The sequence below is a fragment of the Anoplophora glabripennis genome, unplaced genomic scaffold, assembly GCF_000390285.2.
Source record: "Anoplophora glabripennis isolate ALB-LARVAE unplaced genomic scaffold, Agla_2.0 scaffold80, whole genome shotgun sequence".
Lineage (NCBI taxonomy): Eukaryota > Metazoa > Arthropoda > Insecta > Coleoptera > Cerambycidae > Anoplophora > Anoplophora glabripennis.
In genome coordinates, this window is record NW_019416401.1 from 1,152,864 (window position 1) to 1,166,201 (window position 13,338).

The 13,338-nt window shown below is 33.5% G+C and overlaps 1 protein-coding gene across 1 annotated transcript in view; it reads left to right on the top strand.

Annotated features, from left to right (window-relative positions):
• The first annotated feature begins 854 nt into the window (after positions 1-854).
• LOC108917562 overlaps positions 855-13,338 on the top strand; it is a 54,152-nt gene continuing 41,668 nt past the window's right edge. The window contains exon 1 of the mRNA XM_018724222.1: positions 855-1,216. Coding sequence (XP_018579738.1) covers positions 1,159-1,216 — 58 coding nt within the window. The 5' untranslated portion in view covers positions 855-1,158. The remainder of the gene's footprint in view (positions 1,217-13,338) is intronic.

Below are 13,338 nucleotides of genomic sequence, written 5' to 3' on the forward strand. Positions count from 1 at the left end.
GTGTTAAATGGCACACCCTGTATATATTTTTAAATGGGATTGTATAAATTATTTTGCATGTTTTGATAGAATTTTTTATTCTCTTTTCAACCATATGAAATTCGTATGCCTTTGCATAAAGAAATTTTTGAGAAAAAATGAGAAAGCTTTCAAATTGTGCGTCATAAAGAAAATAACATCTGAATTAGAAATACAGGGTGTCCGCAACTTTCACCGACAACGTTTGACTGCACATTCACGACGATAAATAAAGACGATCTACGAAAAAACAGTTAAATAAAAAAATTTTTGGTTTTTGAGTTACAGACCTTCAAAGTTGCCAAAAATAAAACAAATTTAATTATTAACTTCATAACCCTTTTACCGATCGCGTTAAAATTTGGCACATTTGTTGGACTATTATGGCGTATTATTTCTTAAAGCTTCAGTCAAATCGATATACTGGGTGATAGTTTTCTCCGGTTACCTCTCCCTTTTAGCGGTCAAAACTTTTACAGTGATCGTATTTTTTTAAAACGGACAGCAACATTAAAATGGTCGTTTTATTAAAAAAAAATAGTATCCCTCGAGAAAATCGCCTACAGAAATCCATTCTTGAGAAAAATGGCATTATTTGCAGGTGTGTATGTTTCGGTTTGCGTAGCAGTGTAGATGTTGATTATTGTCGCTATTCAACATTGACCCCGTATTTTAATTATTGTAACGCCCATGTCGGCGTCTCCAATGCCCGGCGTGGTGTACGTAGGTCGGGGGTCGCCAGCGTGGCGCAACCCCCAACCACCAAATGTTTAGGCATCGCGACGCTACTCGCCCACTCGCGACGCTCGCTGTTGGCGCCTTGCTGTTCACGCGAATCAGTCGACTTGCCATCACGGTAGACAGTGCACGCGCACCACATTACATCACGCGTGGCCGCGGTATACGAAACAGGTGACGATCGCGATCCCTCCGCGAAAAAGTCAAGTTGTGTGAATCTCGCGAAAATCATCGCAATTTCAATTTAATATAAATCGGGATTAACGCATCGTCGCCCGTCGAGGTTGGTTCATTAAGACAAACATTAATTATAGACATATAACTCGTATTAATTAAGTTTGTGTCCTTTCTTGGTGTTCGTAGAGGTCCCCGCGTGTAATTAATTATATTTTTTTGCAAAACATGGAGGCCGAGGTGGATCCTTTACCTTCTCTGTACGTGGATTTGAACAAATACCAAGGTAATGATAGAGGTAGTTGTTGACTGCGTCTATAACAATTATTTATGGGTATTCGCGATTACTCATTGTCGCAATTTTGCATTTTAAACGGTTTTGTGTCATCGACAATATTTATACGCGATATATGTACTTGTTTACTGCCATTGACAATCCATATACATTTTTTTTTATGAGTATGACAAGTGTAGTTAGAAATAAGTCATTGTAAACAAAACAGTGCCTTGAATTTTCAGTGGATATAAATAAAAGTACGCTCGTTTCTAGGTATTCGTTTTATACAGCTCCTTATTTTCATCCAATTTCTGTGCCAAGTCTCGATTGTTATGCAGAAAAATAGTTCGCTGCTATTTTTATGTTATCTACTGGTGCCTGATCTAGTAGGCGCCTTTCCTTAATTAATACAAAGGCAAACAAACAAATGAGGCACGGGTAAACTTAACTATCGTCGTTCGTGTTGACCTCACGCTTTGAACTTCGCGGCGAAACTTCCTCGTTACGATAATTGGAAGATAATACTAGTAAACTACGATTTGTAACTGGGTTAATCAAATAATAACGTGGATATAGTTACGTGAAAACCGAAAATGACCTCTTTCTTCATCGATAAGCATTACCTACTTACAAACGATCAAGGAAGTGCTAAGAATTGTTCGTGTTGTTATGTAAAGTGTTGTGTTGTAATACTCCTACAGACATAATTTTATCTTCACCATCTTTTTTACAGATACAACAGGTTTATTAGTTAAGTACGTACAATACTCGGCATGTCTTTTGTTTGGTATTTACTCCAGTTGAATTAGATCATAAAACTTGAATAGTTATTTATTATATAAGTGTTTTAAGTAGCATTTTATCCACGCAAGAATGTTTAAACGCGAGAACATAGTTGGAGCGTTTTATAGATAACGTTTTATTTTATCCATAATCACATCACAATCATATTTGTGGAGTCAGAATTATTGGAATTTAATAAAAAATATTCACACGACTTGATATTTCTCACTAGTAAGTACTCAATGAAACCTACTGGTTTCTATGGTACGTTGTTTATTATCAATTATTTAATGAACAGTTCTATTTGAATTGGATAAAAATGCAAGAAAGTAATTGTGTTCCTGTGGCTGTTTTTGAAGAAGCTCAAGAAGCAATTTTCCATTTATTAATAAATAAAGAAGTCATGCTATCGTATTTTTTTAAATTTGTAGAAAAAAAAATGCAATTTCATCCATGTGGTCGAAGTATTCGATGTTGAAGGCTACTATAAAGGTCTACAAAAATATAGATATTGGAAAATATAACTGCTTATTTGAAGAGTGAATCGAGAGGATACAAAACAAAAAAAGCTCAAGTATTGGAAAGAGCACATACTGAAGAATTACTTTATTCCACTGGTGGATAAAGTATCGCTTTAGACGGTTGATATGTGTGGATAAAAGTCCGATTATAAGGTGATTGTGGATAAAATTATTTTGAAAAACTTCAATAAAACATGATAAACAATTAACTTTACTTTGTAAGACCATAAGCATTTTACGTCTGTGTAGCATTTAAATTTCACTGGAAACGACGCTATTACATTGACGATAAACCAGATCGGTCTCGATCCTATTAGAGAATTCACCTCCAATTTATTTACCTATTCTTAAGAGACGTAACCTGTTCTATCCCGCCGGTTGTCATTTGATAAAACAAACAGTCCGACATAGCTTCTACTTCTTTGTGTCGGCCACAAAGGACGAAATGTTTGCATACAAAACGGCGAAGGCGATTATATTACTCGTTCCCTGGAATTACTAATCCTATTCGTAATCATCGTCCTGGTAACGTTATTGTTTGTGCTCGCTATAATGATAGGTGCTTTAGTACTGCTTATTAGAATCGGGCAATTACTCGAATGGGACTTGGAAAATGAAAGGTTTATGTTCGAAATTTAACATCTTCCTTTGCTTATAACTAAAATTAATGATTTCAAGAAAAAAACACAAGAGAAAAGTCTGTGGCTGAAAAAAATGTTTCTACAACGAACAAATGGATAAAAAATATTTCAAATTTGAATGTACTCGATATACAGGGTGATTTATACTAGGAGACGAATAATTAAGAATACAGGATCGAATTTTAAGCGAAAGAGTCGAAATTCTTTCTATGGCTGATCGTAATATAAAAACTGAAGACTTAATAATAATATTAAAGATGTAGCACATGTTACAACACAGCTAATATAAACCATCTAATTCAGAGAACCGAAATCGTGAAACATGTATAGCAAACTGCGCGTCCTTTTAGACTCCGCATATGTAAACCAGCAATTTCATTGTCAGCTTTTTGATCTCATTCAGCAGTTTTTTGGTGTCATTGTTGAGTTGTATACAGGGTGTAAGGAGTTTGATTGCCGTCACTTCAGCATAAGATAGAGATAAATGAACAAAAAAGTTGTATATTACAGGCGCGTAAGATTAACAGATTTCAAATTCCAGCGAGTATTAATATTTTGGAGTTTCATCACAACGTGACAACAAGTGACTTGTCCTACGGCAAAAATGTAAACAGCTATGATTGTGAAACATTTAGTAAATTTCAATTGAATTGCTTTCCAATTTGTAAATAAATAAAATGAAATATATCGGTTTGTAGTACGAAGATAGTGTTGTGCTAGCTCGAATTTTAGTAATTATGAATTTCTTAAAACAGGAACTTAACTTAATCAAATTACGTATTTGAAAAATATGTAATTAAAGTACCCAAAGATTTACTTTATCCAAATAACCATTATTAAAAATGATTTAGGTATTTACCAAAAAGCAAAATTGAGTAATTTTTAAACGCACAAATACAAAACAATCTACAACATATGCTTAAAATGTCCACCACCATTTTCGATGCACTTAGGACAGCTTCGAATCCAATTTTCGCGTACTCGCTGGAAAACACCTCGAGAAAAAGGAAGTAGTGGTACGTAAAAAACACTCAGACACAGTCCAATTCCAGATACCAACTTATTGCGTATTGCTGGACAGGTTAGTACCTCATGTTATCCGTTGCGCCGTTGTCGCATTGCTCGATATGAATTTTATCGAATTTTAAATTTATTACAACGCTAATTATTTTTTAGAATTAAGCATAAAGAAGTTCAAAAAAGTGATAAACATTGTATTTTATGGTATTCTATGCACGCAGTTATGGCAATATTCCTTAATTAATCGAACTTTTGTACATCAAATTGGAGCTTTTGATAATTTTTTTCTCGGAAATTGTAGAGTTTAGGACCCATGTCATATAAGGTTTTTTTTTGTTTATTTTAATGTATTCTATCGTCTGTTAAAATTAAGGCAGTCAAACTTTTAACACTCTGTAAATTAGCATTCCCGTAATATCCTATTCTGGAGCCTAGATGGCAATGCCAGCAATGACCAATAGTACCGACTACTTGATTCTGACTAATACACCACCAAACTCCCATTTACCTACCGAATTTCAGAATGTAAACTTAATTTTTGATGGAAATAAACTGACCGGACTTGAAGTTTCCTTTTCAACTACAGATTTAACCTTTCCTCTGCCACACATTTTAATCACGTGCGCGCTCTCACGTTGACATTTACTATCACATTGTCTGCATTACTGAACTGAATATTAATCGATTGTAAGTGCGCTGTCGTTGAATTTGAACTATTTTCAAACCCATTTACGTCTAAAAATACTAAAGTATCGTGTGTTGCCCTAAAAAAAAAATCGTTAATCGCTATCGATAAAACCAAGGTTTTCGTTTGATTCAAACAGTTTAATTGCCTATAATTATTATTTATTAATTACGTAAATTTAGCGTTGGAAAATATTGGGAGCGTGTAATGAGGCAAGAAGCATTATTTATAAACGTCGAGTTAGTTAAAATAGGCCATTGTCAGATTTCTATGGGTTTATTTAAGGAGGTATATCGGGTTTACTCAAATGCGCAGATGTACTTGAAATTTATATAGCGTATTACCCAGTGCTCCCTCTGTGCGTCATATTTTTTTGAAATTTTTTTGAATCTAGATTTTGAGATATTGTTGTTGAAAGTTGTTCATTTTAAGTTTTGAACATAGTACAGCTGTATTAATTAGAAACAGAAACCTATAATTGCATTTCTGTCTGACTTGAGGATTAATGTGGCAACGTCGCAATCAGCTGACAGCAAGGAGGGAATACATTTGAAAGACTTGATAAAAACGAAATTGATTTCAAACATATACATTTTTCCTAAATCCCATGTACATTGTTATCAACAATAAATTATCCACAACAGATGATTTTTTGTAATGTTTTTAAAAAACTAGATTAATTAAAAAAGACTAGGAAGCTGTGATATATTTATTGGAATAAAAAATACAGTTGATAAATCCTTTTAATATATTTAATGGTTTATAAAAACATCGTAATCATTACCCAGCAATATTTAGGGTTACATAAAGTTTTCTTTACTTGATTAATATAATTAGTAATACTTGAGATAAAAGCATTTGTACGGAATAACAAAGGAACATAAATATTTCTCAGCAAACTTTATATCTAAAAAATTAGTTATAGTTGCAAAACTTTTGTAACATTACTAAAATAGAGATTAAAAACACGAACAGTGAGTAATAATGTAATTTCTATCACAGAACCTTCAAAATTGCATCCAACATTTTCTTTGACTTGGACGAGAGATGGGCGCGAGTGTCATTTCATTTCTTTAGAACTAAATTAACATAATTCTCGTTGTTTTACCAGTTCACATGATTTACGGATTTTAAATAAAGGATACAAATCTTCGCGAGGATAATACGATATATTTGCTATATATAATAATTATATTGTACATAGTTTACACATAATACATTTTTGAACGCGTACGCATCTTTACCCGAATTTGACGCGCAATATCTCCGATGTCCGAGGTCTGTAGGTTCGCAGTGTGTACAACTGCTAGTCAGTTATTAGCGCTGTTGCCACATCTACATAGTTTTTATTTTAGTCATTAAATATAATTTAAAACTACTTAAAATATATTTTTTTGTTGTTAATTAGTCAATATGTATGCTATGTGCATATGAGTAGATTTCTTTGCTATATAGATGTTTATCGCAAATAATTTCAATAGAATTTAAGTTTTTTAAATTGGCAGCGGGTTTTAGTCCCATAAGAAAAGCATAGGACCCCCTCTGCGCTCCTCACTTCCCTCGGACCCCGATATACCTCCTTAATAATGTAAGCTGTAAGTTATCGAGTTTAGATCAATTTTATCATTTTTTCTCAAGCTTAATATACTTAAATTAATTAAAATCTAACGTCGACGTGTTTGAGGTTATATTGTGTAATGTCTTTCGATTTAGCTGCTCTGAAGTGACCCAAAGCAGGTGGTTTCAATTAAATGGAAAGTTATTATTATTTAACTATGTACACTTTAAAAACTTCCGCGATTTTATACGGTACGGAAAAACATCCCGCCTTGTGATTTTCATTACAGCGCAATTTTTACAAGGCCTTTGACTTGCAGCCTCTGTTCAAGTTATTACCTCTACGAAAATGCCACAAATATTAAAATTTCTGATGTGAAAATATTGCAGCCCAGTAACTTGGATATTAAAGTCTTAGAGGGGCACTTGCTGAGAGAAATGGCAGTAAAAAAAGGGCTCTAGGACTATTATTTGCTCTTCTACTTGTCGTAGGTGGAACAAAAGTACATTGAGGATTTGCACGATGTAATACGGCTTTAGTTTTGAAAAATAAGTTAATAGAAGCAAAGTTATTTCAATAAAAACGCATTTTCAAACAAAAATCGATACATATAAATAATTGCATCAAGCTGATTCAAAATTCGGTACAAAGAACTTAGGGGCGTATTTTTGATATCAAATTAAGACTTTTTTTCTCATAAACGTGGGTGCACAAATGCTTAGTTTTCGATATACAGGGTGTTTTTCGATTTTGGGTTACAGGGGTTTTTTAGGATGCTAAATTTAAATATGTCATTGCTTTTGACGCTGCTTGTAGATTGCCACCTATAAGGGTACGCTTGATTTAAATTGGCTCCAACTTTTTTGCTACCCTGTACATTGCGTTTCGTATTAATGCGTTTATTCCCCTATCAATTTTAAGCAAAAACGGTATACTTGGTCGAAATCTCAGAGCAGCCGTTTCTGAGATATTTGCTGATGAAGAGTTGAACAATCCTAAGTAAAACATGGAAACAAAACGATCTTTTTATAGAAGTTACTTTTACGTGTCCGTTTTTGTCAAAGACGATGCCAGACAACGAAAATACAAGATATTTCTTTGAATGATTATTATTAGCATTATTTAATAACATGGGGAAAATTGGGGGGAGCTAATAATAGAATATATGTTTTTTAAACAGAAACTGAGGACTTTTATAGGTACTGGAAATCGATAACTGTTCCAGTGAATAACAAATTGGGAAATAAATTACTCATTGTATTTAGATATTTATAGAAATGACAGTTAAAGGCTTCGAATTATAAAATATGAAAGAGTCAATAATTTCCGACAGACATTTTGTCCTTAGATTTTATAATTTTCCACAAATGATATTTTAAGTAACAATATAGATGTAATCAATATTTTTTTTGCGAAAAAATTACAAATAAAAAATGTCATTTTAAAATATGTATTTTTTTTTTAACAGAAAACTTGTTGAGGACCGCATACATTTTTTTATCTTTGTACCCAATCCCGGTATGAACTTTTTAACGCAAAAGTATCTTTCTAACTTGTACATATGTTCCTTTTTAGAGAATATTTGACTTCATTTGTTTTTTACTCATTATATTCATGACTTTTATATCTATAAATTGGAATACCTTGTATTAACATATAAATACATAAGCTGACTACAACATACGGTGGTTTTTATGCAAACTGATGAAATATAAGTATGGAAACTACCGTAACAAATTCTGGCAAACGACCGAGAAAAAAACTGAGAGAGTGAGACAAATACGATTCTGTTAAACTCTGCAGCAGTTCTCAAAATATACATGCGAATAATAATTAAACAATATATCCACGTAAATATTTTATATCCCGTATATGAAATACCAACGTTTGTGTACAGGGTGTTTTTTTATTATAACCGTCAAATTCTTCCTGTACTTACGCTGCTTATGTCACATGTGAAAGATTAGATGTACCTAACCTATTAGGAAATGTAGTCATGCAGTCATTCAGTATGTGATTCAAATAACCAGAACGTGCCGGGAGTCGAACGAGTTTTGCTTGTTAGGGAACGTGATTAGACTTGTCGAGGAAAACTGGGAAAATCTAAAAATACCGTGGAAACTTAATAATAACTTTGATGGAGTTTACTGGAAGGCGAATGCGTTTGTAAATGCAGTTTACGTGATTTTGTAGATGGCGTGCTTCTGGTACCTTAGAACTTAAAATACATATGATAAAATAAGGAAAAAGTTATGTGGCTAAGCATACAGCATACAACTAATATGTTTGATTTATAAATTCTGAATAAAAAGCTCTTTCTTTTGGGGTCACAACTATTTATCTCTTTTTATGTAGTATGTAACCCTGGATTCCAGTGCTTCTCAATAAATTTTAATAACTTTCATTATTATTGAATTTAAGCACCGTTTTTGCAGTTTCAACTGTTTTGATGATCGACAATGCTTATTATCAAATCGTACATGGAAATTTTGTCCAGTTTCATCGATTAAAATGGCACTAAAGTTGTAATCCCTAAATTTACCCAATGACATATGACAGATAGCTGGTCTACGACAACCCTTAAAGCCTCATCATTACTATCAATCACCAGTAAATGAACATCAACGTGCAGCAAGCAACGTTCGCTCCCTCTTCATCGCCACCCATCAGCTTTTCAGTTCCTCCCGAACATCATAGAGTTCCTAAAATAGATCACTCGTAAAGGGAAGCCTCGTCTCGTCATATATACTCCCCTTTGTAATGGGATATATATTGTTTTCACAGCGTTATAAGCGTTCCGTTTTTAAACGAGTATACTAAGTTCCTCGCAAGCGGGCGGTTTTCATTGTCTGGGTTGCCGCGTGCTTTTTAACTTGATCGCTCGAAAATGCTTCGGAAGCGGTACAAGAAAAGCGGGAGGGGATTACTTGTAAAAGGCCAAAGTACATGCAAGTTGACGTTAGTAAATGGGAGTATTTAATTCTTGAGGCATATTTTCATTTTATTAACAGCACAATTCAATTATAGGATAAGGTGAAACAGAATTCGTCATAGTTTTGCTAATTGCAAATCGTTTGGTATAGAGGGGACGTCATTAGTAGTTAGTAGAGAGTAATGCAGACAGAAACCTAGAATTAAGTCTAGGAAAAAAATATATAGAATTGAAATTTTTATTTTAAAATTTGTTTTATAAAATAATAAATAATGTTAGAGGACTTTTAATATCTCATGAGCCGCGAAATGCGCGAAAGGCGTGGTGTATCTCCATAATTCTTCTAATAAGCACGTTGTGAAAACATTGACTCAGAACTAGACCATGTGCATCATTACAAGTAGAAATGAACTAAGGCGCTCGGGCATCAATAAAGTCAACTGGCGAACGTTCGTTATATATATTTTTATTGTTTAAATTAAAATAATAAAGAATAGGGCGTTTTATTATGATATTTGTAATCGGATCAAAGACTTGTTTACGCTAGAGCTGCTCGAGAGAGACTGTGAATAATAGGTGTAATGTTTTTAGAACGTAGAATAATTTAGGCGACGGTCGGAATTATGTTTCTGCGCATATGAAGGTCAAAGCTCATAAGATTTTAAAATACCTCTACTTCTCTCTTGAGTATTTTCGTGTTTTTTTAATTTATGACTACCCTTTACATCTAATCTAAGATGTTTGTATGACAGTCTCATTTTTTCGAGGGACAGAAGAGTGACATTTTTCGATAAAGTCAAAAACAAAAGAGTTTCTCCTCTTGTCTTCTCCATCCGTGGACACACTGTATATACATTATTAATAAACTTTATTGTACTTAAGTTTTTACTAAATTATTTTATTAAGTAAAAAAACTTATTTTTTGCTTTCTTTAAAATTGTTTATTAACGATTTTTTGCATAAAATTTCCTTTTACATTTTTTAAATAAGCCATTTCAAGAAAAACATAAATAACGGCCGGAAATAGTGAATGTTTGGGCTGGAATACTGGAACCTTATTTCTTTGAGGGCAATTTGACGGGCCACATTTATTTGGATTTTTTGCATTTTCAGCTTATTCCAGCCCTAGAATTAAATTTTCCTAACTCCAATGAGCACGAAATGCCTGTTGGTGATGTCTGGTTCCAACAAGATGGTGCCTCTCCACATTTTCGCCTCCATGTAAGAAATTACCTTCATGAAATTTCCCATATCGATGGATAGGCAGAAGAAAGCCGCTTGAATGGCCACCACGCTCGCCTGATTTAACTCCACTAGATTTTTTTTATGGGATTATCTAAAAAGCATAGTGTATGTGAACATAAACTATCGAAGGATTGAAAATTCGTATCAGAGAAGAAGTTCGAAACATACCACCAAATGTTATTCAAAATGTAATTGATAACTTTGTTAAAGATGCTGTAAATGCGTCAAGAGTTCTATAATTTTTATCTAATTGTAAAACCTATTTCTTTTGACGTTAAATTAAAAAAAAAGGCGAACAACGCAAGTTCGGTGGTGATTGTTTGTACAAGCATGTCGGTTGCATAAAAAAAAATTACATATTTAATCAAGAATGCTCGACCAATTGCAGATGACATAGTTTATTAATTGTCGAAATATTCAGTACAGTTTCACGAACTTGTCCACTTTCAGCCTCGCAATAATTGCCTGCGTAGTTACAATTTTCCCGCCTGGGATCCAGTTTTATTAACGGCCGTTATAAATTCAAATTATTCATAAATGGCCTCCGCAGATTAGACTCTGCCGCACGTTAAATTACATATTTCACACCTAACCTCCATTTTTTGACTAAATTAATATAAAATGCAGTTCTCGTTCAGCGCCGACCAAACGGACGGGCATACAAACAACTCCGGGCATCACAACTGAATTTTATCGCGTTGAAAAAATCAGTGTTTTCGGTCCCAGTCAATTTTCTTTAGGATTAAGCTGTAAAAGTGTGGTCATTAACGTCTGTTTACTTAACTGAGGCGTTGCTTTTTGTGAAAACAAGTTAAAAGTGGTTTTTACTCTATTGTAAAGGCTAATTCAAACAGATCTTATCAAACAAAGTCATACAATGTTCTTCGATACTAGAAGTCTAGGTATGCAAATGATATCTAACACAGCCAAGATTCTTTACAGTTGATATCTAATACTGATTATATTAGCACGAAATTCGCAACTTTAAATTTGAATCGTACGTCAGGCGTACTGGCTAGGTATTTATCCCTGGTTATATAACTGCAAGTTATCAGAGTCGACGTTCGACCGCCTCTCTAACGGGAACGCTGCGAATCCCGGACGATTATCGGTACGATGTCGGGTCTCGGGAATCTGCCGCTGCCCTTAAACGTCGTGGTTTGCCGCAGTCGACTGGAGATAAGGCTGATCTTTGTAGTTTCTTCCCCGGCGAAGATGTTGGTCCTCGGTCTTTGGAGCTGTTTTCGGCTCTGTAACTTGGTCCGACGTTTGGATTGAAACCCGATGAAATATTTGCTGACAGTCTCCACAGGACACTAATACGAGTAGAATGTTTTTTAAATAATTACGAGTACATTACACAAATGCGATCAATTCTAAGTTCAATGCGCTTCTATTATTTTCACTACAAACATGTGCTACAGCTCCTACACGACGTGGTCTGATTTCTGCTGAAATTAAAATTTTAAATGTAATGTTTTTGAAGCCGCACTTTACTAACTAGATATTTAACATTTTAAATTGAACGTGTTTCAATAAACTCTCTATTTGCATGTAGAAACTAATTTTAATTTACTGAAGAATTCAGGTTTCAGGAATTCAGCACTGCGAAGCCCGCGCAGTCTATTTTTAACTACAAAATTAGTATCATCGAAATCGGTTTCAGTTCATCCTGTGATATTTCTGAGTCATGTTGGATAATCGTCGTAGATGACATTAAAATACGACTATATGAGACTTATGTGATTACCTTTGTAGCAGTAGTAAGAATGATGATAAGCAATAATTACTAGGAATACGTTTTGTAAGGATTCGATGATGATGAATAGTTGTGTGCAATGTCTATAATATTAATAAATGAAAATTCCTGTACATAAAACTATACTTTTTAGAAGAGTTTTATATACTGTAGTTATATCTTACGTTATAGTATTTCTTCTAGAGCATCTAACTATTCGTTGTTATTGCGAATCTCGCTAATGATTAGTTTAGTTTCCATAATATCCGTATATTTACAATAATTGTAACTATGTTCGAGGAATACTAAATATACTGTAGTATTGGCTTAAAATGTATACAAAATATCGTCTTCTTTCTTAACAGTAGCAGGTATCTATCTTAAAAAGAAATCCTTAATTATATATATAAATAGCAAAACAGATGACCACTTGTATGTTCACTTTTCATTCAAGTTCATCCTGGATGGTCGTCGAAGTGTAAACGCACCTTAAGAACTAAATCCGTATTAATGAGTATCTGTAGCTTTTTAGATGTTCCCTTAACAAAATATTTACCTTTTTTACCCGGTGATTTATTTTCACAGAGACATCTGGTGTAAATGCCGTATGATTGATGTATTTTTTCGACTAATTCATGTTTAGAATAATTTTTCTACATTCGTGTTAAAAAATCGACGAATTTCGTGATTAATAACTTGGGTACGAATTTTGTGATAGATATTCTGTTGATGAGATGGGATAGTAGCGCGTCGTGTTATTTTTTATCACATTTTGGAATTTGGAACAATATTAAATCTAGATTATGTTTGATTATTAAGAACAGTAGAACAATAAAATCGTCTAAACTATAAAAATTTGGGCACCCGGAATGTACCTTTCTTGTTTTGTCGAGAATTTCATAAAAAATACTCAATAAATTATAAATAATTAATTTGTTAATAGTTTCATAAAAGCATTCTGCGGGGTGTGATTATGTATACAGAGTGTTTCTGAAATACGTTACTTCC